The following is a 27181-nucleotide window of genomic DNA, read 5'->3' as shown; positions in this document are numbered from 1 at the left end:
AGGGACAAAACATGCATTCTCACAGGTGGGTTATTAAGCAGTATTTATCAGCAAATAAAGAATTTTCCACAAGCGTTTTCATACCTTCAATGGGCCTGGGCACAAAGTGCGATGAGGGTTTAGTCTTCTTGACCCGATTGCCTTTCATTACTTGCCCCTCCTTGGTGAGGCCGAGGAACCAGGCTCGGCCCGACTCCTGCTGTCGGTACACAGTGGACGAGTAGATCACGTAGTAGTTCTCGAAAACAGACTCCTTGAACTTGCACTCCGGTGTGAACATTTCCTGCGAACAGATGGGCAGATGAGGAGTGGCGCGGAGGACACAGATGCAGACATTAAGGATTAGAGATATAAATCAGTGCACACAAATAATTTAATTTGCATCAACATAAATATAAAAGACACATGGAGAAACAACCAGCAGCATGACAGACAGAGGATTTTAGTTAATGAAGTCCAAAGCTTGTGTCTGTTTTACTCTGCCAATACTGGCTTTCATTACTAATCATGTGTACATTGCCAAGTTCAGCAGACATACTGTAATCACACACACGCACGCATATACACACACACACACACACACACACACACACACCTCCCCCAAGTAATGAGAATGATAGTCTTATTAGAATAATAATAATACCAGTGGAAGATTTTTATCTCTGCTTCATTAACAAAGTCGAGAGAAAGTCAAGGGGACAGAGAGGAAGTGGAGGCGAATGTCAGGAAAAGATCCACATACTGAGACAATGCTGGTTAGTGCAGAGCCAGATTATTGCCATGACGATGCCAAAGAGGAAACAATGTTCCTAGTTCTGTCATTCATTATAGATCCAAGCTGCAGGAATGTTTTTGTTAAATATTAGACGCAGTGAATTCTAAATATACATCTCTTGCTCTCCCTGTAGTCTAAATATTTCCTGTCTGCAAAAGGTGAAAATCAAAACCAACTCCAGCCAGGTTGAAGGACTGTGAAATCATGTGCATCCAAAATAGATGCAGGTGATGTGGAACAGCTGCCTCGGTGGATGATGGGCCACCTCAGTTTAGGCAGCCTTCGCATTAAGTGTGTGCCTGTGCGAGTGTGTGTTGTGGCCGGGGGGAAGCGGGTGTTGGTGCTGTATTTCATTCATTAATACCTGCTGCAGGATTCTGTGCCCTTTTAAGGTTGTCCATTTGACTGACAGCCCAATTCCGCTTCCCGCTGGAGGTGACCGTTTACGTGTTTGGGTGAGAGCGTAAGCGCGCGTGTGTGTGTGTGTGTTTGTGTGTGTGAGAGAGAGAGATAGGGAGTGGGAGAGTCTTTGAAAGAGTCAAGGATAAAGAGTGGGGGAGAGGTGGAGAAAATGTTACATTAAAGGGATGGGCCACCCAAATCACAAAACACATAGTTATCTGTTGTAGCTATGTTGACTGTGTTTATTTAGTTTCAGCAGGTTTAGCATATCAGTATTGATGTTTTCTGCCTGCACTGCATTACAGTCGAGATGAACTGAATGTGAGAAAGTCGTTCCAGGAAAAAATGCACTTCTTACTGAAGAAATATAATTCTGAGGTCTGTGGATTATCCAAAGTAAGAGTGACACTGACTCTGAAAAAAAGACTCTGCCAGTTGTCAAAACTATGATCATTACAAACAAACTTTAATTCAAATAAATCTCATCTAAAACCTTGTCAGGCTAAACCTAATCTCCATCCACATGTCAAGATACCACTGAACCCGCCATTTTGTAATTTTGGATGAACTGACTCGTAAAAGGATCCACCTCATGCAATTAATAGCTATAAAATATGGGGCGTGTTCTCTGCATTGTTTTGGAGCATCAAGCGGGAAGGTTATTATTAACATGTTGTCACATTACCCAACCAAACAGATGAACACACCCACCAGACACATTCATTTGAAGACATGCCCATGGTTACCTGACAAATTTGAATCCTTTGTTCCCTTTACTTTTGGCTCAGTTTTGTTCTCCACCAACTCCAAACCACCACCACAGAGAAATATATCTGGCTCCTTATGGCGGAAGTTCTCCAAGTGGTTGCTTTGTTTTCTGCCTTTTGTGGCTGGTTTGGAATCTTGGAGATAATATTTATTAAAAAATGTTATGCTGAAACAGCTGCTGGCTGATGAGATCACTGAAAACAGCACAGTGAAACTCTAAAATAATTTGCATTGGGAGAAAGCTCTGAAGAGCAGAGGGGAACTGCTGAGTCAGGTAATAAACCTCTGAGGCTTTGTCGCTATGTCTGTTCTGAAAAAAGTTAGTTAGTTCTGCAAAAACAAAGCTGTTTTACGAGTGTGTATATCAGTGTCTTTGCTGTACGCTGTGCCACATCTCTGAAAATGAGTCACAGTGTGTGCGACTGCTCATTTATAAGACACAGCAGGGCACAGCAGGCTTTGTAAAGGACTCGGGGAAGGTGAGGTCACATGGTCGGTGGCGAGGAAACGTCTCGCTGGTCAGCAAGAGAGAGGCTTCGTGGCGAAGTGGTTATCTGGGCCCGCTGACACGGTGTCAAAGAGCAGACATCTCTCCCTCTGTCAGGGCACTGGGGGTCACGTCGAGCCTGTCTGGCTCTGTGTGTGTTTGTGTGTGAACATATGTGTTTGTGTGGGCAGGTGGGAGCAAGTGATAGATTACAAACCAGCAGGCTTCTTTCCCGCTTCATCTGTTTGGAGCCAAAATCAGGCCGAGCACATGCACGTACACACCCACACAAAGACATTAGTGCTCTCTGCTATCCTACCCACCACTTTGCTTTGCTGACACACTGTAGAATCCCCTCTAAATGTGTCCACAAGGACAACACTCTGTTCCCATCTATGACAAGGCTCGGAGCGGTATAGAAAGCACCCTGGCCGTGGCTTGGGAATGATAGGGGTGGAATGTAAGTGACTTTGAAGTCTTTGACAAAGTGTCTTGTTTGCGGGTGACTGAGAGGAAATATGAGGTGAACAAGACAGGGTCAGAGTTTTTCCTGATTAATGGGCTCTGCTTAATGGACACGCTAAAACCACAGAACAACGCAGGGAAGGATATGGACTAAAATACCCATTGCCGAACTGACATGTGTACTATTTACACAGTCAATGCAGTGCACCTGATTAAAAATGCAGGCCAACAGGTTTGCCCTGTCACTTCCTCTGCCAGGAATACATAATTGACGAAAGCCATCCCTGCTGCAAAAAACAGGGAGGATTTAGGGAAAAAAGAGGTGGCACATTTCAGGCTGCACTTAGTGATGGTAAACTGATTACAAGGACACTTCTTTATATTCTGTGGGGATGTGAAGGATAGAGGCGAAGGACTTGTTAGTGAAACTGGGCACATGAGACTGCTGCCGTTAGGGGTCCCAGCGGGGAGCTAAAGATAAATAAACACAGAGGTCAACCTGAGACCTTCTGAAAAAACACCATGGAGGGGGAGGTAGAATACAGGCCTAAAATATTTCAGCAGTTTTTACTCTTTCCATTAATGTTTATAAAAATTTGCCACTGAACGTACATCTATTGTAGTAAATAGTAGGTAGATGTGATCATGCAGGCACAGATCTTATACGAGGGAATACAATAAAGGTATTTATATTTAAATTTGACGACCCAGTTCCCATTATTTATAATTTTCTTTTTCTACAAACTCACATAGAGTCCGCAGGTGACGCAATACACAGGTCTGCTGCAGAAATGCAAATGTGCAGTGAATGCAGGTCATAAAACATGAAGGAGATAAGAAGAACTAGAAGTAGAGAAGAGTCGCAAACAGTCTGAAGAACATTAGCTGCTAGCTTCACGTGTGATGGTAATTGCCAGTTAGTTCAACAAACACCTATGTCTGTCGAAGGGAGGCTATAAGGGAGGCTATTCCACAGATGAATAGCTGTGGCTCTAATGCCCAAAGCACCGTAATAAAGCTGGAGAACAAGGAATGTGATAGTCAATGTAAACATGAATGTAAACAATGCAGGGTTTCCAAGAAGTGACTTCGCAAACACTTTATATGGATGAAAATGTATTAAACACGTCGATCCAAGCACCAACAGATGCTACAAATGTTAGTGCGAGACAATGAAAGTAAACTGTGTTTGTTTGAAAAAAACAATACTGGAATTAATCAGTGGACGTTAAATGACAGGATTGGTACGTTGTTTCTGAAACAATTTTTTATCCCATTTGTTGAAACTCTCTTGTCACCACGATAGCAGTCAATAAACAAATTGGTTTCCGTGGCCCTCGCAGGACTCTGATAAACATGACCAATCATTTCATTTAGACCAAATGCCTGCCGACACGCAAGCCCGTCCGTGCTCTCACAGCGCATGACCGAGGCCGGAGGGGTTTACTGGTTTACAAGAGTTATTGTGAGATGTATCTTATCTTATTCATAACAGTGTCTGTGGATTACAAGATGTCTTGGTCTTGGAGTCTGTTGCCACACAATGTCAACACCAGGATAAAAAAATCAAACTGTATATTTAGACAGAAATGAATGAGTTGATGTTTGTGAGCTCTGGGCTTATAACAGGGGGAATACAAAGTAAATGAAGCATGACGCAAGAGAGCAATATGTAATGGATATAAAACTGGGTTGCCAAAAGAACTGGGTTGAATGCATCCTGAATCCAAATCAGTTTGCGGCTCCACCCAAAAAGACAGGCAGCTCTGCAGCTCTGCATTAAACAGCCCTGCTTGCTGTGAATAGGCGTCCTGTGACTGGATAAAGATGAGGATGTGGGGAGGACCTATGACACTGAGACACGGGTATATCAGAGAGATCTGGCCTCAGTGAGAAGAATCCCTGCCCTGCCATGGAACTCCCACGGAGCTCATTGTTATTCTGGGAGAGATTCAGGTCGGGGATTGTCTAGACATTACTTAAACTGAAAACCCCTTGTTCTCACTTTTTCTATCCTCCTCTTGCTGTTTATCTTTTTCCTCCGTCTCACTCTGTTACTCAATCACTTTGAAACAAGGTGCTGTTTTGTCCTTTAAAATCTTCCCGCAGAGACGACGTCGGTGGCCAGTGGCTAAATTCAAACCCTAAACACAAAGCAATAGAGGTAACTTAATACTTTTTCTCTATTTATTCTACAAATGCTCTTCCTCCTCTCTTTTTTTTCTTATTCTCTGCAGTGGGCATTGTCACTATCTGTCATTATGACTGTCAGCACAAACATATAACTTTGTTTAATGTGTATGCACCCAAGAGCCAAAGCAGTTAGTCTAATAAGTTACTAGTATACTGATGGGGGATTCACCAACAATTTTTGATAATTGATTAATTTTTCAGGTCAGTTATCAAGCAAAAATGCAAAACATCATCTGTAACAATGTCATTCAAATAGACCCTTTTTACAATTTTCTGTAACTTCAGAGATTAAATAATTGGGTGATGAAGTGAAGAATTTATGTGTGAAAAGAAAAATCCTAAAATTCTAAAATTTGCATTACCACTGGCATGCACTAGCCACACTAATAAAGGTTTATTACATTTTTCCTCAAATTTCACAAATTCATGACCTCTGTGCTAAAGAGCACCTTGTGGGATTTTTAACAAATATATTTCCAAAAGGGTGCTCTATTCTTTTTATTTGTCTATATTACAGATTTAGGAGTTTCCTAGGACCCAAATCGGTTCACCTTGGAGCATGAAATTCGCAGATCATGTACAAAATAGCTCCGTCAGCTCAGGTCATCAAAGAATTTTAAAAAATGGTGATAACTGTACTAGACAAAATGGGTCTGTTATGTGGCAAAGCATCATACAAGGCACAGGACCGTGGCGGACCCCCGATATGTCCCACAGAGGTCAATGTGGATAATTAAGTAAGTAATACTACAGATTATCTTCAACCCTGACGCATCCAAAAACACACTTTCTGATTCAACACAATAACTCATTATAACTTTTATTGTTTTAGAAACAGAAAATGATCAAGACATGTGAGGGAGGGCAGAGTCAACTGACAAATCTCCATTATTATCTGTCACTCAACAAAAATCTGAAGCCCTGACCTTCCACGCCAACTGTCACTCACTCATCCCTCGGGGCCCTCAATGAAGATTTAACCGTCACACATTCTTTTCTTATGTGACACAAAGAATAAACCGTCAAAAAGATAAAGCATGTGTTTGTATGGAGAGAGAGAGAGGGAGTGAGATAGATGGATAGATAGAGACACAGATAGAGATATACAGATAGATAAAGAGAGAGAGAGTGAGACAGACAGATAAACACATAGACAGACAGACAGACAGACAGACAGATAGATAGATAGATAGATAGATAGATAGATAGATAGATAGATAGATAGATAGATAGATAGACAGATAGACAGACAGACAGACAGACAGACAGACAGACAGACAGACAGACAGACAGACAGACAGACAGACAGACAGACAGACAGACAGACAGACAGACAGACAGATAGATAGATAGATAGATAGATAGATAGATAGATAGATAGATAGATAGATAGATAGATAGATAGATAGATAGATAGATGGAGAAACCAGTGAGAGAGAACAGTGGTTGCTGCTGTGCACTAAACTAGGTCATATTGAGAAATGTTATAAATAATGGAAGGGAACTCTTGATTGTAGATGCTCAGCCCCCACGCACTCAATCGCTAAACACTACACACAAGCGTTATCACCCCACTCACCCGCAGCTACCGTCAGCCTTCAGCAACAGGCTCGGCTGTGAGGTCGGTCTGCACTCCGGGCTTAAAAAGCCAAGATAATGATAAACTGACCAACAAAAAGGACCATGATGTAAGCACGTACACAACTAGATTAAAGAGTGTAAGCGACTGGCTTCACAAAGCAGCAACACAACAACAACTCATCTTCGACACAGTGAAAGTAAAGCTCGTCGCATTCCCTCATCTGACAAGACAGTGCAAAGAAGAAGGGAGCAAAAAAGGAGAACAGGGAGGGAGCGTTAGGGAGGTATAGGAGGATATCCCACAGTAATTGCCTCCCGAGAGGATGTGAAGGGAGTGGGGTGCGGTAGATTGTTCATCTCCGCTCTTAGATGTTAGGAAAACAAAACAAGTTGAAACAAACAAGCAAGCAAGAAATGTTAAAGTTTGGAGAGGCAAAAAGGAAGTAATGAAGACCTTGAATGAAAGAGAGCGGGAGGCGTGGGGGAAAGGCTGCAGGATAAATGATAATAAAAGTAAATATGAGTAAGTATGAGGAATGGAAGTGATTCTACCACAAGAGCTTTCATAAATGTATAAATAATTAATGGAAATGTTCCCCTTTACCGTCCTCCTGAAACACTTCCAACACTTTCCATCCCATTCATCTGAATTGGTAAATTAAACAGGTAAATAACAGGGATTAGAGAGAGAAGCCAAGACCATCTGTGCTTTCATCCAAAGGTCTGCATCTTAAATTAGCCTCTTTACGAGCTCTCTGAGGCTTAAAAGTCTACCACCCACACATACACTTACCAACGAATGCTAATTTCCCTCGCTTCAGGACTGAGAAACCGGACATCCTCCATATGTCCAGAGAGCACACCCGCTTTACTGCTTTATTTAAAAGGGACTTTTACACCACGACATATCCTCTCCTGACAAATTATCCCTGCGATAAAGAGGTCAAAAGTTTGGAAAAATGGCGATTAAAAAGACACGTGGAGAGTCAAGTTTGTCAAGCTGAACGCTGCCTGTTTGACACAGAGAGACTGAATCATTTTTAATTAATAATAAGCATGTTTTCTGACACCAATGATTTTGTCAAGGGCATCTGTGTGTGAGTGTGTGCACGTCTTTCTATATTTATGGGGGGACAATTTTGGTTCAGTACCATCATCGACATTTTGGCTTGTCCTCATAAATTCAAAGGGTTGTTTGAGGGTTAGGGTTAGGTATTTAGTTGTGATGGTTAGGATTTGTCAATGAGTGTCCTTACAACTATAGAGAGTTTTTTGTGTGTGTGTGTGTGTGTGTGTGTGTGTGTGTGTGTGTGTGTGTTTGTGTGTGTGTGTGTGTGTGTGTGTGTGTGTGTGTGTGTGTGTGTGTGTGTGTGTGTGTGTGTGTGTGTGTGTGTGTGTTTGTGTGTGTGGCAGAGTCATGCTGAGCGCCCAACTCAGTCAATCTAATACATTCAAAGATTGCTGTCTGGGCTCGACTAAACCTTAATTAGACAAAGATAGGTGGGTGGAGGGTTATTATAAGCCTCACTATAAGCTTGTGACTTGTGCTCTTGTTCATGGGTCTTTAGTTATGAATGAGTGTGTCTACCTGGATGAGTCATAACGACCTGTGCATTCATTGTGCGTCCTCCTCTGAACTTGTGAGCACTCATACATCTGCAGAGACACCAAGCTGAGCTCCAGTCACACTGAATTTACTCGACTCCGCAATTACTCAAGTAGGCATTTTAAAAAATACATCATGTACCGCTATTTGTCTGGTCGGCTTCAAAATGTTCTCCTGGATCTGCTGCAGTAAAGCGCCTCACTTAATAATAAATCCACGTTGGAATACAGCAGATACTGGCCTCACTGTGTCCTTCATTTTATTACAAAAAATTATGAATTGCACGTCATTCACCGTGACCGTCTGAATTCAGACCGTCGTCGCCAAGTCCCTCAGCAGAGTTTTAACGCAGCCCTCCAATCCACTTCTTCCCCCAATAGCATTATCTTCAACTAGATTAGGAACAGTGAGACTGGAGGTTATGTAACTATGCCAACTAGGGATATCTTCCTGTCTCTGTATATCTGTCTATGTCCCCACCCCATTTTTCAAGCTTCTTGTCTCTCTCTCTTTCTCACACAAACACACACACAGAGATACACACTCACTCACACACTCCATCCCTCTGTGACTTATTTCGATAAAACGTGCTCCAGAACCATGACTTCATCCTCAATGCAAAAGCTGCAGCTCCACCTGACATCCGTGACTGCGTCCACCCCCACCCATGCATCTGCAGCCCACAGCCTGTGTGCTCCTTCTAGCTTAGACCGCTAATAAAACATCCACAATATTTACTCCCCCACCGAGTCTTGATTTTCCTTTTTTTTTCTCCAAGGCATGTGCTAGACTCTGATGAACATTTGGCCAACATTAAAAAAAGATTAATTCAAATGAATTCCTAAACAAAGACTGCGTTAATCTAATAAGGGGTATTTTGGTGTGTGGTTTGCTTTCATGACAGCAGGAATCCTGGATAGACGTCAGGATGAAAGTGGAATAGAGAAACATCATTCACATCAAAAGATCATGGAATTCACTGGGATTTCTGTTTATAATGAAATATAATATAATGAGCCTTCGTTAGTAGCCAGTAAAAGAAGAGGGAGGATTTTTTTAAAAGGGGCTGAGCCGTGGAACTTGATGCCAAATTAAATGTAAAACATGTGCAGTGCTGCTTCAACAACAAAGGGGGGAATAAGTGTTTCGCAGCACCACAAGAGCACATCTGAAGAGCTCTTGAATAGAGCCGAGATGAAAGGGTTGGGAAGGGCTGAGTCTTTGCTGCAGTGGGATATTAGAAGAGACAACAAACAGAAACAAAACACAACATGTGTAAATGAGCTAACACGCATGCTGGCAACACAAACACACACATGCACAACCTAACCGTGTAAGAGCAGCAAAAGGGTTGTGTATCTTACCGAGCTGTAGAGCATGCCCTCGCCATTCATGCCGATGTATAACCCACTCTTCACGCCCTGGATGGCCACCACTCTCAGACCCACTGGAATTAGATTAAACAGGGCTGCAGAGAGGACAGACGGAGGGAGGGATGGACAGATGCAAAGAGAGAGGGAGACAAAAGAGAGATATCAGACAGACAGGACAGAATAGAACATTTGAGATTTCACAAAAGACTCTGATCTCAGTTGTTTTGCTTTCTGTCGGCAGTAAAGTGGACAGTAAAGGTCGTGGACAATTGAAACACTGAGGCACCAAAACTTTTCAGGTATTTGAAATGTTGTCTGGGAAAATATGGTAAAGCTCCTTCAACATCAATTTCAATGGAATTGTCCTCAAAGCAATGTCACACTGATTTGCATTTATGTGACTTTGTACACAACAAGCTCTTGTTTGAAAGGATGTAATTGGCAGCCAGAAAGAGATGAAACCACTATATCACAGGAATTGAGGCTGAACAGTGACAAATATCTAAACTCACATAAAATCTTATGTTTTCTCTGTTAGATTAGACAAGTTGAGTATAACCACAACAGAAAAATGTAATCATGACAAATTAAGGACTTGATGTTTATACAGAGAGATTATTAATTCTGAAAATGTCCAGTGGAACATCCAGTTCTAAATGGCTCTGAACTTGCAGATATGAGTTATTGTCATCTCTAGGTGAGTTCCGCTGACTCTGCTGACTGGACTGTGACTTCTAACAGGCTTTGGTTTTGGTGAGGGTGTGAGGTCACTTTACATTCCGCAGGCTGCCTGTATTGTTGGCATGATTGTTCTTGCGAGTGGCGATGGGGACTATCAGATAAAGCTGGAGAGACAAGAGGAGATGTGCCAACACAGGTCCGTCCTCCAAGCAGATTCAATTTCACTCAATAAATATCGACACGCTGCTTTCGCCTGCCAATGGTTTCTATCTGCCCTCAGGCCACTGGTGTGGGTGATACACACTGACCCCTGTTGCAGTTGGGTATACCCTTGAGGGCTGGATGATTGGGGTATAAATGCAGGATGTGACTCCATTTCCACCTGAAATCTTGTTTTGTCAGGCTCGGGCAGCGTCTCTGATTTTTTTCCACATCTCTTCTGTCGTAACGCTCTCTTTCTCATTTTTTTTATCCTCTTTTCATGGCTGCTGCTGGGGGTGCACAGTTCTGTCACGTATCACCCAGCAATGTTCTGTGCCAGAGCCCATTCACCTATCAAAATGTAGCTTTCTATGAGATTTCATATTTGCTGTATAAGGCCCAGAATAAGACTCTCAATGATGCCCCAATTGGAAAGTGGGAGGAAAAACGACAACATATAGTGAGACACTATTAAGCTATAATAACAACCTGCCATCGCTGCTCAAAAAAATTAAAAGCTGACAGGAGCTGTCATTCTTCTAAATGTCTGGCTTTTCTATTTGCAGTTCCACTAGTTGATGGATTCCATAACAGCGGCACTTACTGCTGTCTGTACCTGGTGACTCATCTGAAGACAATTCCTCTTTCCTCCTAATAACCTCAGAAAAGACAGCGTCCAGGCTGGTGTGGGGGACAGAGATTTCAAAGGGGATCTGCTATCGTCAAAGGGCCACACAAAATAGGTTTAAACAACCCAATAAAGCAAAAATCCTTGAAACAGCAAGTCTTATGGTGGAGCAATAATCGGCTACAAGCAAAACCTGCAGGTAGGCTAAAGGAAGCGCATTTGATGTGAGGAATACTGGCGCAGCAGGAAATAAACCCTGCAGAAAAGGTTTAGTTTAAAAAAGAACACTGGGCCAAACTTAAAATGCCGAGGGCACATCTCCAAATCCAGAGAGAAACACAAATCCAGATGGAAATGTGGGTATATAGGTGAGTTACTTACATACTGTATTTAATATTATTTTTCCCACAGTTCTCCTACTCTCTGCAAGAGTTGATTATGCACTTGGAATGAATGCCTGAGTCTCCAAACAATAAAATGAAATAGTAACCTTCCTTCATCCTATCCATCAAACCCAGAGCATCAGATACAGATGGAGTGGGCGCCTGATACCACAGGTGACTCATATCCAACACTGTCTTTCCAGAGCCTTCAGAGTGTGCAGGTAATTACTGAGGGCGATCAACTGATGACAATCAAATTAATAACTGCGCAAATTGGAACATGGGTGTTAATTAATTGAATGGTGTTCCGTGACAATTGTGTAGCTCTGCCAGTCACCGATGCTTAAATCAGTTTTATGTGTAATACAGTAACAACCAGCTCTATTCTGTCACTTCTCACAATTAACTGAATATTTTGGGTAAAATAAGTTTCTAATAATTTCACTATAAGATTGTAGCTGTTTGTCTTTAGAAAGCATATCTCAAGAACTGTTCATTTTATTGGCTTCACACTTGCCGTGTGTATTGTTAAGGGCCCAAAGAGGCGCAGAGTCGAATTCAGTGCAATTTGGACGCACGATACATTCAAAATAAATAAATTTAAGGTTCTGCATTCTGAGTCAGGATTCTCTGGACTTTGAATAAACAAGTGAACAGCTCTTTGTGCAGCAGCGGTGGTGCAGCTTCAGGGTTCTGTGGACTGAGTCCTGCAGCCGGTCTGTAGCCTTTGCCATGGCTCAATTACTGCAGGTCACTTGGACGGTTTCAAAAAGAAAAGCTGAAACCAGCATCACCGCAGGCCAAACAAACAGCCTAATTCAAAACAGGTTGATTCAGATAAGACACTGCACTAGTCCTACTGAGAGGATCGCAGCAGTCAACCCACCTGATCTGTCAGTCCGTCTTTCTACAACCACTTGACTTCAAACTTCACAGGTTCGCTGCTGAGGACCCAGGGATATGCAGCATCATTATCTGCACTTGCTGTTTCCACTGGTAACCACATTTAAGATACAACCACTTGATACTGTCCCTGATGACATCATTGAGGGTCACACTCCAACATTCTGGGCGCTCACTAGTTTAATTAAAGCAGAAGGTCAGTTGTTTGTAATACATTCATCCAACCATAAAACCGTTTTCATTTCATTTGTGTCCTTGTCGTGGAGCTTGCTGTAATCCGGTACAGAATTATAGTAAATTATAAAAACATAAAGTAGACTGGCTCAGGTCGCACCTTGTATGGAGGGGGCATCAACATTCTCCTCAATCCAATTGCTTCTTCTGAAACTCCCACTGAAAATAAATAACCGGATCCTGCTGGTCAAAAGGTGGTGTGGTTCAAGGGTGGGTGTAATCTATTATTCTAATAATGCTGCCAGGCAATCAATAGTTCAGTGCGAGACCTGAATACCAAATCTTCTTGCTCCATTTTTATCTTATCTAATCATGCTCTCTGATTCTTTTATTCTTTGCCCTGCGTTTTTCTCCTAAAATCATTTCCAATCCGTCTCGCTGCACCTTCTCCTCCCTTCTGCTTTCCCTCTGTCTCTTCCATCGGACTGTCTGAGCTTGAGGCATCTCATAGAGAGAATTATTCATTGGGTACAAATGGAGAAGGTGGTATTTTTAGTTTCCTGTGGCTGAATTATTCACTGCATTCCTCCATCCCTGGGCCAGCGGGGCTGCTTAAGAAGAGGATTACCTAGAGGTGGGGAAACCCTTGCATACAACAAAAACCTCATCAGCCAAAACCTTTATAGGACACAATGGAGGCCACATAACGGCACAGAAAGTCAATGCATTACATGTCATAATTTTCCCCCTTTCTACATTCGGTTCTGGATTGGTTCTCGCAGAAGATCTGTTTTTGCTCCGGCTTCCTCAACCCTTGGCAGAATGTTATAAAAAAAAGTGAGGCCATGATTGGCTTCCTGCCGGGCTTCTCACCACACTGGTAGTGTTACTGTCGCTTTGACAATCACTCTCTGCTGACATACACCCATCAACCAGAACTGTTTTTCATTTTGTGGCTGATGGGATCGGTGTCTCTGATCCCTTGCTTATCACAAAAGACATGTTGTTGTTGTCTCTACAGATTCTACAGAATTCCCTTGTTTCTGGTCCTATGGCAGCGGAGAGGGTTTGAGCGCTTTAGGCAACAATGCCCTGTAGACTATTTATCCATTGGTAGTCCACTATGGAAATTCGATCAGTAGTGAAATATTATCCCTAAGAAGTAGCTCAGGGATGGATCTTTGTGACAAGGACTGATGCTGTGTGGCTACACTTGTTTCAGGTGATGGGTTATTCCAGGAAGACAAACTGTTGTGATAATAACTCACTCTTGAGCGCTGAATTAATCAAGACAATGTGACGCATGATAGAAATGGTTTAAAACAGGTACATGGGACATTCATCAGAATGAATTCTACCTAGGAATAAATATGTTTTATTGCAAGATACTCCATAAATATTTTATTCACTGTGAAAGGTAAACTGTTGAGAAGATGAACCCAGAAATCAAAGCATTTGAGTAGGTTTTGACACATTTATATCAATGCATGCCATTGCATAACCAGATACAGAAAAGAGGGCAGGCTGCCTTGTGGAATCTGTTTAAGTAGTTCCCCTTAAAAACTGTAGATAATCCAAATCAGTGGGGGCTTCTTAAACTAATTTTGGAGTGCTTTGGGCTGCCAAAATGGCATCAGTTATATAAGAATTAAAATGATAAAGCATAGCATATAAAATGGGGTAATATGCCGGATTATATAACCAACTGACTCATTGCCATTAAATGTTTTATGCTGGAAGCGCTTGCTTCCACGATGCTCCACTCACTGTTGTCGCTGTTTTCGTCCTTGCTGCCGTCGATGGTTCCATCCGGCTGCATCTGCAGGTAGAAGCCCTGCTGGCTGAACAGTCGTGTCACGATGCCTTTCAGCTGCGGCTCTGAATGACACACACACACAGACACACGCACACAAACACACAAACCGCCGGCCGAGCCACGGCCCCATCCCCACAGAATAACAGTCTGATAATCATGACAATAACACAGGAATGAGTAAACACCTCTGCCTGCAGCTGCTCAGTGTTTGCATAAGTTTGTATCAAACCATTTCAAAAGCTGAAATCATCACAAAGAACTGTTTTGCAAACAGAAAATGTTCAGTGTTTAGTTGATTGAAATGAGACACCTTGGCTGTAATAATAAAATAATAATAACTTGAAATGATATAGCGCCTTTTAAGACACCAGAGGATGCTTTAAGATGGAGTGTACCACCAAAGAAATAAAAACATTTCATTTTGTAATTATTAGACCAGAACAATTAAATTCTCAATTATAATTATCCATTGGTAAAAACTCAGAAAAAGACTTATTATTCCTGAGGCACAATCCGACATGTTGTCATGACACATCTGTTGCATCAGATCAGAAAGGTAAATGGCTGTTTGACTGGAAGGCCCTTACAACGGGAAGACCATGACAGGAAATCAATGAGAATGTTGTTACTTTCTCATAATGTCAGACTGGATCTGGTGCAGAAAAATGATTTTGCATTATTTGGAAATCCTTTTTAAAAACATTGACATGCCAATGGTTTCTTTATTTGGTATGAAGCAACTGTACATTTAGAGGTTATCCTGATTGATATTCAATTTAATCTTTATTTAAGACATTTTACTGGCAAAAGGTTCACACAGAAGGATTCCAGTGGGAGGGATCCTTGACCAGAAGGAAGTTGACCTAAAGTTTTTGCAGGTTTTTCTCCATCACAGTATCCCTGAACCAACCTCCAACTTTGAGGCTGTGACATCTGGCGCCCGGCCAGTAGCTGCTCGAAGGGGAGCAGATAGAAATGAGGATTAGCTCAGAGCAAAGAGTGCCTCTTGGCCTCGGGCTATGCCAAGAAAAAGGAGATAGCTGTGTAAAAAAAAAACTTGTTTATCTGAGAGAAAATGCGTGTGTGGTCGCCATGGTCTGTCTCGTGTCCAGCAGGTCTTTAAGATCTTTTTGAAAAGCAGAGTAAAATGGCTCTGTTAATGTAAACCGGCATTGGGTTGTGACTTTTGACAAGCAAATACTGTCATGAGTCATTTTGACTGCAAATAAAGAAAGACACGCTGAGTGTCTGTGCGTTCTACGTACATGTATGTGAGTGTGTGTGTGTGTGTGTGTGTGTTGTTTTTGAAACAAGCTCCACTGAAATCAGACAGCAACTCAGATGCGGAATATTACTGATCCTTTGTTTACTCTCTGCCAGACAAGAGAAACAAATTATGCATTTTGTCACAGTTTAATTTGTGCTCAGTTTTATTTTATGTGCCTAAATAAACATTACGTCAGTGGAAATGCTGGCTTTGAAGGCTCACGGCATGTTCTGACAAATAAAACACAGTGTGTGATTGTAATAAAGGCATAGGAGCGAGTCTGACTGTCCTCCAAGGTCATAACAAGACATGGAGGTCGTGCAATTCAGTGCCAAGCCAAGCCCGGCACATAAACCCAAACAATCTGGCAAAAAGAAATATTTTCAAACTTGGTATCTGGAGAGAGAGGAGTGATCCATATCCAAATCTGCCTTCAACTGTGACAGTAGAATCTGCTTGAGAGTTCTGGCACAAAGGTTCTATTGACAATATAAAGAAATGGGTCCCATATAAAGACTTGGCTAAGTAGTGACCCCGGCTACAAAGGGTTCATATCTGCTGTTCAAATGTACGTCGCCCTGACCATCAATCCCCCAACTCACCTACTCTTGGTGGGGCCATCAATCCCTGGGACAGGCCCTTCATCATGCATCACAGGCAGGGTGAGGAGGATGTGTATGTCTGCATGTGTGTGTGTGTGTGCGCTTTTCTGTGCCTTTGTGAAAGCACACGAATGTGCACACCAGTAAATCACACGTGATAACTACGCCTCCATAAATTAGGGCTCCATCGTGGGCTTGAGCAATCGCTGACGGCTCATCAGCTCCAATCATTTAGCAAAGTGTGTGTGTGTGTGTGTGTGTGTGTGTGTGTGAGATGTGGTATAAACAGGCTTCACCCAAGACCTTACAACATATGCATGTGTGTGTGGATAATGTCTTCCAGTGGCAACATAGAGATCATCATCCTGTGTGTACGGATCATTACAATGTCAATAACTTTACTTCATACCAATACAGAAGGACAAACACATTTAGGTATGTCGACAAATGGCATCATGACCATGAAATGGTGAATGGTCACCTGTTCTTATATAGCGTTTGACACGGAGAAGCACATCATATCCAGAAACACCGATGTACACTACAATAAGAACCTCTACTACATTTACACAGCAGTACTTGACACATATTTACAGACATAGAACAAGTAGCGAGGGTAACGACTGATCCGACATTGACTGACAAAGAGAATGAGACAGGGAACAAAATGAGGGGAGGCAGAGACGGAGAGAAAAAGGGACAGAGATGCAACGAACGACTGGCTACAGGAGAGCTAGGAAATTAAGCTTCAAAAGAAACGAAAGCCACACAGAAGGAGGGATGACAGAGAGAAAGAAGAAACAAATCAGCGAGAGAGAGAGAGAGAGGGTCGTCGGCTGTCAGACAGGTGTTGAAGCCCCCAAGCCCTACCCTCCCTCTCTGTCCCATCCCGTCCCTCCCCATCCACCCACCCACCCAACCTACCAACCACCACCCCCAACCCCTTCTCCCTGGCCGAGGGGGAGTCGGACATGGGCGCGAGATGGGGTGGAGACGAGAAGAGGAGGAGAAACACAGCACACACGGATGGAGGCTGAGCTACTGACCTAGCCTGCAGCCCTTATGGGACACCTGTGGAGGTTTCGAGGGTGCATCTTACGAGGGGTGGGAGGAGGGGGTGGGGGGGATAGAAGGAAAAACAACAAGGCTTTTAAACAGGCAGAATTCATAAAGTCTCTCCAGTGTATCGGTTCTTTATATGCACATATAATGGCAAATTAAGGCATCAGATGGAAATAGAAAGGACGATCAGGTAAAGGACATATACAGCATGTGTCCCGTGTCACAGCTGTCTGACCTCCACTCTGGTTTTGTATTGGCCCTGTCAGGTGACTGGAAGTTACCTACCTGCCCGTCAGTGTTGAGGCCTGACTGCTCTGTTGTCGCTCTACGATTCTATTGTGGCACGTTTGGCACTGACATTGTTTGTGTGTCTGTTGAGGCTGCACGACGACAGGGTTTTAATTCAGTCTGTCTGGCCGGCTGGTCTGCACATCTGTCCCTGTTGTCTCCCTCCCCCTGTCTGTCTGTCTGTCTCTCCTCATCCTTCTGTCTGGTGGGGGAGACACTGAGAGGCTGTCGTCCATCACATAACAGAACTCTCTGGATGTGCACATGGAGGGGTGACATGCACCCCTGTCATGTTATCATGAGCACCAGTGGAATAAAAGAGGGAGGGGGCGGCTTTACAAGGGGTTTTAGTGAGCGTGTAGCTTATTCCTGTGCCTATCAATACAGCCGGAGTAGCTCTTAATCACTGAAGCTGTGCCCCCCTTCACTGCAGTAAGACTCCCTCTCTGCAATAAACATTTACCATTAAAACATTTAATCTCAAAAGAGCCTTGGTGCACTGCGGTGCAACTTATCTCCCCTCTGTATACTTCAATCTGCATTAATATTGAATTAGGACATTTAAGGCAGAATTTGTGAGTGTGTGTTCAAGTTGTGTGTGTGTTCAGAGGGTGTGCATGCATGGGACAAAGATTAGTGTGCAAATTCGAAGGTTTATAAAGCTGTTGGAGCAGAAACCTGCCACGGCTTTGACTGGGATACAGTGGCACCAGTTTTGTTGGAGGGTGATTAGATTATTCTGATCAGAGCACTATCACAGTAAATAAGGGGGGGGGGGGGGTCACGTCACAGCGTATTTAGATGATTCCCTATACATTCAGGCGGAGGGTTTTGGGGGGCTGCGTCTTGGTGGGTCGACAGACAACAGAAGGACCTAATGGAACAGGTGGACCGTTTTTTACGCACCGCGGAGAAAACCCTAGCTTCTTGTGTTGCTCTGGACTGCAGTATAAAGCCTCTGCTGCTCTACAGAGGGGCGGGGTAGGAGTGGGGGGGGGAGGGGGGGTTGGGTGACCGCGTCCATCCATATACGCACACATAACACACATCAGTGGGGTAAAAAAAAGAAAAAGAAACAAGAATCGACAGCACTGACCTGGTCGCCGCCGCACTGGTCTTTTTTTGCCACTGCAGAAGCGGACTTTGCTGAAGACCCCCAGGAAATGCCTCTCGCACAGAGAGCGGGGGTCTTTGCTCGGGCTGGGGCGACGCTTCGAAGTGGAGACCCGGTCGCTGTTCGACTCCCTCGCCTGGCGTTTCTGACGGATCAGGGAGCTGGCGATCGCAGCCATCTCCCCGAACCGAGACTAAAAAAAACGAGGAGTCTAGTCGACAGATGCAGCAGCTTCTTGCTGCAAAAAATAAAATAATAAGGGGAGTTTTTTTTCTGTGTTTCGGCCCCACGAGTGTTTCAACCAAATGTCATCCTGATCACGAAATCCTCCGAGTTCCGTGCATCGCTGTGCTTCAGGTGCATCCTCTTGATGTGGAACCGTGGCGTGGATTTCAGCTGCTGCTGAGTTTTACGCACAACAGGGCTGCGAATCAAGCGCCACCGATTTCAGATCTTATATGATACATAAAGCTGCAGGCGAGGCCACAGGGGCCGACATGTCAGCGGTGGAAAATATGCAACAGTGTCGACAAGTTGATGCAGCTGCGCGTCATGGGAGAGCTTCAGGTATTCCAGGTGAAGAGCGTAATCCTCATCTGCACACACAGCCTGTTCACTGGCTCCCCGACGCCTTTCTAATCACTCGCATCAACCTGAATCCACGCGTGCATAACTGAAGAGAGGAACTTTTTTCCTCTTTTGGATTATTTTTGCTCCACTGCCATGAATGGCACCGTCCGTGGATGCGGCTGTGCACGCAAGAGCCCAGATATCCGAGCTCGGTCTCAGGTTCCGTCGATGGTACCAAATGCAGCCCGGAGTGAAAAAAAATGGAAACGGGCAGCAGAGGCTCTACTCTGCAAGGATGCTGCAGAGATGTGATTCAAGCGCGCAGGGAGGGATTCTCGTCTGGAAAGCAACAATTAGTTGAGGCGGACGCGCACCAGAGTGCTTTTAGTTGTAGCGCACAAATAATAAAGTAGCCTAGGAATTATTCCCCGTGCGTCCCCGAATATGGATGCTGTCGGTGTGTTCCATCGCCGACAGCTGGAGCGAACTGTCTCGGTCCATAGCTCCCCTCTCTCCCTCTCTCTCTCTCCCCCCTCTCACTCTCTCTTTCTCTCTCTCTCGCTCTCTCCCTCTCCAACTCTTTTAACGCAATCATACGTGATTGAGGTTTGTATTAGGAGTCCTCGGGGGCTGGACAGGAAAGGTAGATGATATCTTGAGGAAGAGAGGACGTGGATATAAAATATATAAAACACAAAACAGAGGAAATGAGGTGAATATGGGTGGGTGTTGGTGAAGGGGGGTGAGTGATTTTTAGGGGATAATGTGCACAAATAAAGTGAATTACACTTTCAAATCTTCAAGAGCAAACCAGTTTCCAAAAGCAACAGTTCAGTAAGTAAGGTGGCCTCAATAAAAGGAGGTATCATCATCAGCTTTGGCTGATAGTGTTCCTGCTCCTATAGCTTATGGGAGATAAGCAAACATTTTATTTACTAAAACCCCTGGGGCCCACATGCCATGAAGAACATATCAAACGTGACTAAAAGGATTACCTGCAACAGGTGTCAGAGTATGAACACAAATCACCAAGTGCAGACCCAACATATGGACAAATATGATTTAGGATTCAGGCAAATTAAATCAGACGATTACATATAACACCATATAGTTCATATCATTTACTCTTTTGCTACTGCCTGTTGAGAAAACGTGTTTTTGTCACTGATCACATCTGAATGCAAATGCTCAGCTGTAATGAGCACAGTGTTATAAGCCATGATAAGAGGCCCCCAAAAGAGGCCTGTGTGTACTAACATGTGTCTGAGTTCCTGTGACCATGCCTCTGGTTTCATGCTATAATTGCATGGGCAAGGGATACACACCCACACACACCCACACACACACACACACACACACACACACAGTGGGAGGAAGGACACGTGAGGCTTCAGCAGCAGACTGAACATCTCTCCTCCCCATGATGAAACAGCATGAAACATTTAGAGGCTTTTTTCTGGGACTCTGTTTGACATTCTGAATCCGGAGAGAGGTCGAAGAGAGGGGGAGAGAGAGAGAACAGAGACAGGAAGATTTTAAGATACACTCCTCCCTCCACACATATAACGGATGAAAGCCAATACCCTGGCTAGCCCTCTGTGTACTTATACATGTTTATCTCTCTGTGTGTCAGTGAGAGAGAAAGAGAGAGTAAGACAAATATAGCAGATTGCAATAGAAGTCAGAAACTGATGGATAGAGTCACTAATCAAAACACACTATGCATTTCTATTGAGCTGCCAGCAAGTGGTGAAAGTGAACATATTGCTGCAGCATAAAGAAATCAATAGTAATCAATAACAACTTCAATAATACCATGCATCATTCCAGTGGATATGCAGAGTGTTATGAATGAAAAGAATCAGCTGGTGGTGCCTTGTGATGGGATGGCGAGCATTCCTAGAAATGGGAGGGACACAGTAGAGAGACAGGATATATGTCTCTGTCAGGGAAGGATAAAGCATTACCTAATGAGGATCTGCTCGGCTTCCTCCCACCACCACAGACAATTGATGTTCTCTTTATTCCAGCAGAGATACGTCCATGAGCAATAAAACTCTGCTGCTATGAAATCCACTGCAGACAGTTCACTGCAATAATTCCAGTCATCAGTTAAAATGATTAGGACTTGGAGATGGTCGGCTGGTTCAATAAAATAAACCGTGTGATTTCTGCTTTTGTCCCTCAGTGCATCATCTATTATCATGTATTATTTTTCTTTATGGTATAAAACTTCATTGTGTGGAAATGACACAAACATGTGCTCAGTGCACAGTGTGTGTTAGAACTATAGGTGCAATGTGAGATTTTTTTTTGTTTAAAAAAAAGTGACAGACATGAACCACAACTAGTCATTCCTTTATAACTGCTGCCCCCTTGTGGAGAAATAATTAACCACAAGGATTCACAGACTAGATGTGGATATTTCCACTGTGAAGTTGGACACTTCACTGTGTCCTTGAGAGACCTCACAGATTTGTTGACTCACAATAGCTGGAACTAGTTTTCATCATCTTGTGATGTAAAATGATGAACCAGCTGGTTTGCCAATACGACAGGAGGCAAAGAGTAGAACTGTAAGAGGATAAAGCTGATGTCGTTGTTCGCAGCATTCATCACCACACTTCTAGAACCACAGCTGACTGGTAACAGTGCAACAGTCACAAACTAATGCATAAAGCTGTATGAAATGTTTTTTTGTATTTCTGATGAGTTTGATCACATCAACAAGAGTAAAGCAAAGATAAGATCCCTGCATTCCAAAAAATAAAGAGTTGTCAACATTAACATCTTTTAAGTTACATTAGCCAAAATTTCAGTCACTGCTCTGAATATTGGGCTCAGGTAGTAGAGTGGGTCATCCACTGACCATAAGGCCAGGGTTCGATCCCAGTCTCCCCCATTCCGCATGCTGAAGGGCAAGATACTGAAGGCAAAGTTGCCTCAGTGCCAACAGTGTATGAGTGTGATAAAGAGTCCTGCACATAGATGCATGTGTGTGAATGGCCAAACTGTCCTGTAAAGTGCTTTGAGCGGTCACCAGGTCTAGAAAAGTGCTTCATATATACAGACTATTGAGCTTTACAGAGCTGTTACAAGAAATATGGACGAGGACAAGGCTGTGCCACTGCTTTTCTCTCATCATACCACCCACTACTAGTGTCCTGCTACCAAGACACCCCGATTACTGTATTTAACTTCCATAGAGGAAAAGCCAGGTGCCACCCTGACACTGCAAAGGATCGCATGCAGGTGCAAACATTTAAGTCTCCTCAGAAAAACATCTTACACGGTATATCCCTCTGAGGTCATTGTTGGCATCGAGCCCGATTCTGCAGAGCAGCAACACTTTCTACTCCTGCTTTGCATGATCCTGTGCAGGCTGAAGTAAAACAGGAGCAGTGAGACCAACATGGAGGCACCTTGTAAGATGAAACCAGCTTTGAATGCAACTGCAATTCAAATTTATCATGCATTATTTTTTGTAATTATATTTCAAAAAATTCCAATTTCAATTCAAATAAAAAGTTTTCATTCTCTATCAGAAGGTTGGTTGGTTGCTTTAAAGGGGGGAAAATGCTGTATTTCTTTAACCTCAAACTAATAATCCAACAAATGATTTCATGGCTCCATCAAAACAAATCCATGCTCCACAGCCAAGCAATGATCAAACATGATGATACGGAAATAAGTACAAAATAATGCACAACACAGAACGAAGCCATGGTTTGTTTTTCTTCAAGAAAGTGTGATCCTGTTTTGTTTCATTAGTTTGAGTGTGTGTGTGTGTCAAAAGTGCTCAGTCTTGAGTTTTCGTTAAGTGTCAGATTAGTGATAAAGAAACTGCTGGCATGAAACAGACCATCGTGTTCTGTTAAAATTGGGTGTTTGATCAGTTTTGTGTCCAAAATCAAAAAGTATGCAGTTATCAAGGGGATTTTAAAAAAGAACCACAGCACTTCAGCAGAGAATTCAAATTTAAGCCTGCAAATGAGGGCGCAAGTTAGTAAACACGAGACAAACTTCTTCAGCCGACACAGTTTACAATCAAACAGCTGCAACTTGGATCCACGCCTTCATTTTAGCATCGTTCTGTGTCCACACAAATGAGCTGACTGACAAAGTTTTACATTAAGGTCACAAGGTTAATCTGACAGCGAGCGGAGCCACAGGATGAGGGCCGGTGGCGCTTTTATATCTCAGCGTCCCACAGATCCCAGTGTGCAAGCTGCTTTTGGTCCAACCACCTCAGAGGAATCATCTGTGCTTAATGGAGTTTCTAATTGTCTGCCCTGAATTCGAGAGCTGCTCCGGCTCGATCTTTACAAACTCAGAGTGACGGGGAGGAGGGTGCTGCATTTATGTTCAAAGAGCATTCGATTTCATTGTGAAAGTTCTGAGGGTGGTTTTAATCTACTGTGTCAGAATATGTGGTCATGTTATGAGTGGACAGCAGCGATGCAGTGAATTGCTGGTGAACAATTGAGGACTTTACAGGTTTCTTATAGGCTTGAGGAGGTTGAGTTTGAGTCACAGAGAAGTATGTTTTATAAATGTAAAGTAAGTTACTTCTAGAGGGAGTGTCTTGTTTACAGGTATGTGTGTGTGGGGGGGGGGGGGGGTTATATAGACTAAATTAGTGAAATATTGGATCACCTTGTACTTATCATCAGCAAATTTCCAACTCAATTATCTATTATATTGTAGTTTTTACTCTGTGCTGTCAGTAATATAGGGTCCCATTGATTAAACATCATCAAATTGGGGTTTGAATTAAGTTTTGAAAAGACACATCTAGCAAAATTGTGACATTCAAAGTTGTGGGACCTCCAGGAGGTCTAATCAGGAGGCTTTTGGTTTGTTTTGGGGACTTTGAGGGGTCCTATAGAAAGGCTCTCATAATAAGTGGTGTACTTAGAGAGAGACAAAGACAGACAATTCAACTGATTTTCAGTTAAAGTATCCTGTATATTCTACAGTAGTTTTTACTCTGTGTTTTCAGGAAGACTCCAGTTGATTAAATGTCATCAAACTCGGGTTTAACGAGATACATTTAATGAAATCAAGACGTGAAAAGTTTGGGGACTTGCAGGTGTCCTGTGAGGAGCCTCTCATGATAAGTAGTTTGAAAAATCAACAAACAAAAGACTTCTCAACAGATTTAATTATCTAGTGTATTGTAAAGTAGTTTCTACTCTGTGCTGTCAGGTATGGGGCCATATTGATTAAACCAGATCAAACTGGTGTTTAATGAGGTTCTATAGAGAAACATTTAGTGAAACCGTGACATTGAAAGTTTGGGGACTTCCAGGGGTTCTATGAGGAGGCTCTCATAATACATGACTATATGTGCTTGTAATAAATCAGCCAAGTAAAACATTTCAGTATATTGTAAGGTGGTTGTTACTCTGTTTGACTCATTGAATTGAAGTTGAAGAGGTCATTTTAGTGGAATCCTGACATGAAAAGTTTGGGAGCCTGCCTGGGTCACTTGTGCTGTGCCTCTGTCCGTGGTGCTGAACCCTGTGCTGTTTGTTTGGGGCCCTGACACCAGGCTGCCTCCGTCCTGAAGTTTAATGACTTGGTCCCTGCATTGTCCCATTTTTTGGCTTCTGCTTCGGATGCAGCACTGGAACACGCTCGACTGCAAATGTAGCTCAGGCTGGTGAAGTATATCTGGAGCCCTGCACAATGCGGCTGGATGCTGGATGCTGCTACCCGAGGACACACACACAAACTCGGGACAGATTCAAGAAGCACAAGGAGAGGCTGTCTCTCCACTGCAGCCCCGAAGGATGTTAACTCAACACACTCCGATGAAACCACTCAACCTCCCCCTCTTCCTCCTCATCTTCACCTCTCCTCTGTCCTTTTTTGCCCCCCACCCCGACCCCCCTACTCATCATCATCATCATCACTCAAGAGAGAAAGCATGCAAAGAAAGGTGTATAGCCACGAAGCTATGCTACTATGGTTCTGTCTCTCACCGTCGGTGATAGTGGTCGACTTCGATCGTTGTCCACAGAAACACTGCAGCATATGCGCTCCTTTCTGAAGGAATGGCCTCAGAATCCTCATTGATTTGGGTTGATGGGAGCCTTCCTCAATCCAAACAACCGGACAGCGCTATATCATCCCAGCACAGCGGGCAGGGTCAGGCAGCATCGCGGAGCCGGGCCAGCATCTCTCTCTCTCTCGGTGTCTCTCTCTCTCGGTCTCTATCGCTCTCTCTCTCTCTCTCGCTCTCTCTCCTCTGTCTCTGTGTCAGTGTCTCTCTACACAGACTCACACACAGCAGCCCTCAAAACGCCGGAAGGGCAAAGTCTGCAGGACAAATTACGCTAAAACGAGGCATCTTGAGTGATTCCCTCTCGTCTCTCTCTCTCTCTCTCTGTCTGTCTATCGTCTTCTTGTCCACCGTCGGTCACGGCAAACACTCCTCTTCCGCCACGGCGAGGCAACGCAAGGACGTTACAATGTGCTCTTAATTGTACAACACACACCCCCTCCCCTCCTCTATGCACCCCCCACCCCCCTTTATCTTCACCATCCGCGGACGTAATGGGAGGAAGGAGAAGAAGAGAGAAAGAGGGGGTGCATGCATGCCAGAGTTGAACTGCAGGGGTACAGTGGCACCCCCCCCACCCCCACTCCTCTGAGTGAGGTGTAATGCGGAGCTAAGGCGACAGTGGGCTGCACAGATGCTGGGAGTCAAGCGCCGAAGGTTTTTAGTTTCTCTTTTATTCGGAAAGTCCATCGAGAACAAGTGGTCAACGCAGGCCTATACACCAGAAAGTTTGCGCGTGCATGGCTCAGTCACTATAGATATATATAGATATATAAACGAAAACCCTGTGTTATTTAATTAAAAGTGTACAAGTTTAACATATTTAGTTTAACATACTTTATAATTATGTATCATTTTTATCTAAAATAAAATAAAACAATTATTAAGATTGCCTGCATGTACTATTGTAATATCTGCTTTCATATCATTAATTACATAAGTATTTTGTTTATGCTATTGTTGAGTTGTTTGTTCTATTACAATATAATACATTTTTGGTCATCATCATATGTTTTGAATGTAATCTGGAAGGTAGTCAAAGCAGTTTAATATAAAGCAGAATTTAATCTTCAAAATGTGAAGAGTTGAGTACAAGTACTTCAAAAAACAGAGAACCACACTCCAACACTCTATACTTTAGAGACATTTCCGAGTACAAAAGTTGATAAATAGTAAATATATACATGTTATCATGCAACTCACATGTCTGTTAGATCCCACAACATGTGCTGTCTTGAAAAGAAATATAAACAGTAGGTACATGGTCATGGTCACATCATTTTTAGGACAATTCTGTTGGAGCATTACAGAAAAGACTTTTAATGTTAAAATATATTTTTCTAAACTAAATAGAGCCACATTTTTTAGATCAAAACTGTCTGTAAATATGAGTTAATATCACTTATCGTGTATTATTAAAATCTAATTGTGTTTCATTTTTTTCTAATGTTATATTTAGGTTTAGAATCATGCTCTAAAAGTCAGGATTCAAGATTTCACTATGTATTTTAGGCTCAGAACGATTATAGCACAGGCCTGAGTTTTTTTGAATAAAGGCAATTCAATGTGCAACTTCTTACTCTAGGGGGCGCTATGATATAAATGACTCACTAATACAGCATAAACACAAAGCTTTGGTTTTTTTCTTTAGTGAGCAAAGACATCCTGCACAACCTTTTACTGCAGCACAAATTTTACACACTGCTGCTTTTGAGGAGTTTTTATACCATATCATGATTTTTTTTACCCATAATCCTCTGTTCTTGCACCACAAG

General features: G+C 43.0%; 1 protein-coding gene across 3 annotated transcripts in view; it reads right to left on the bottom strand.

Moving 5' to 3' along the window:
* The window catches only part of fgf12a (fibroblast growth factor 12a), a 28940-nt gene extending 3133 nt beyond the window's left edge, over positions 1-25807 (bottom strand). Inside the window, exons 1-6 of one of the 3 annotated variants that reach the window (XM_069511803.1) lie at positions 25327-25807; positions 18752-20635; positions 17352-17399; positions 14388-14498; positions 9642-9745; positions 85-283 (exon numbers count right to left, since the gene is read on the bottom strand). In XM_069511803.1, coding sequence (XP_069367904.1) covers positions 85-283; positions 9642-9745; positions 14388-14498; positions 17352-17399; positions 18752-18947 — 658 coding nt within the window. In that variant the 5' untranslated portion in view covers positions 18948-20635; positions 25327-25807. Of the gene's footprint in view, positions 1-84; positions 284-9641; positions 9746-14387; positions 14499-17351; positions 17400-18751; positions 20636-25326 lie in introns of those variants that run through there. The other 2 variants (XM_069511805.1, XM_069511804.1) reach the window with 2 other exon arrangements.
* Between the last annotated feature and the right edge of the window lie 1374 nt (positions 25808-27181).

Source organism: Paralichthys olivaceus, chromosome 16 (assembly GCF_024713975.1).
Source record: "Paralichthys olivaceus isolate ysfri-2021 chromosome 16, ASM2471397v2, whole genome shotgun sequence".
In the NCBI taxonomy this organism is placed as follows: domain Eukaryota; kingdom Metazoa; phylum Chordata; class Actinopteri; order Pleuronectiformes; family Paralichthyidae; genus Paralichthys; species Paralichthys olivaceus.
This window is presented reverse-complemented; position numbering and strand designations above follow the sequence as displayed.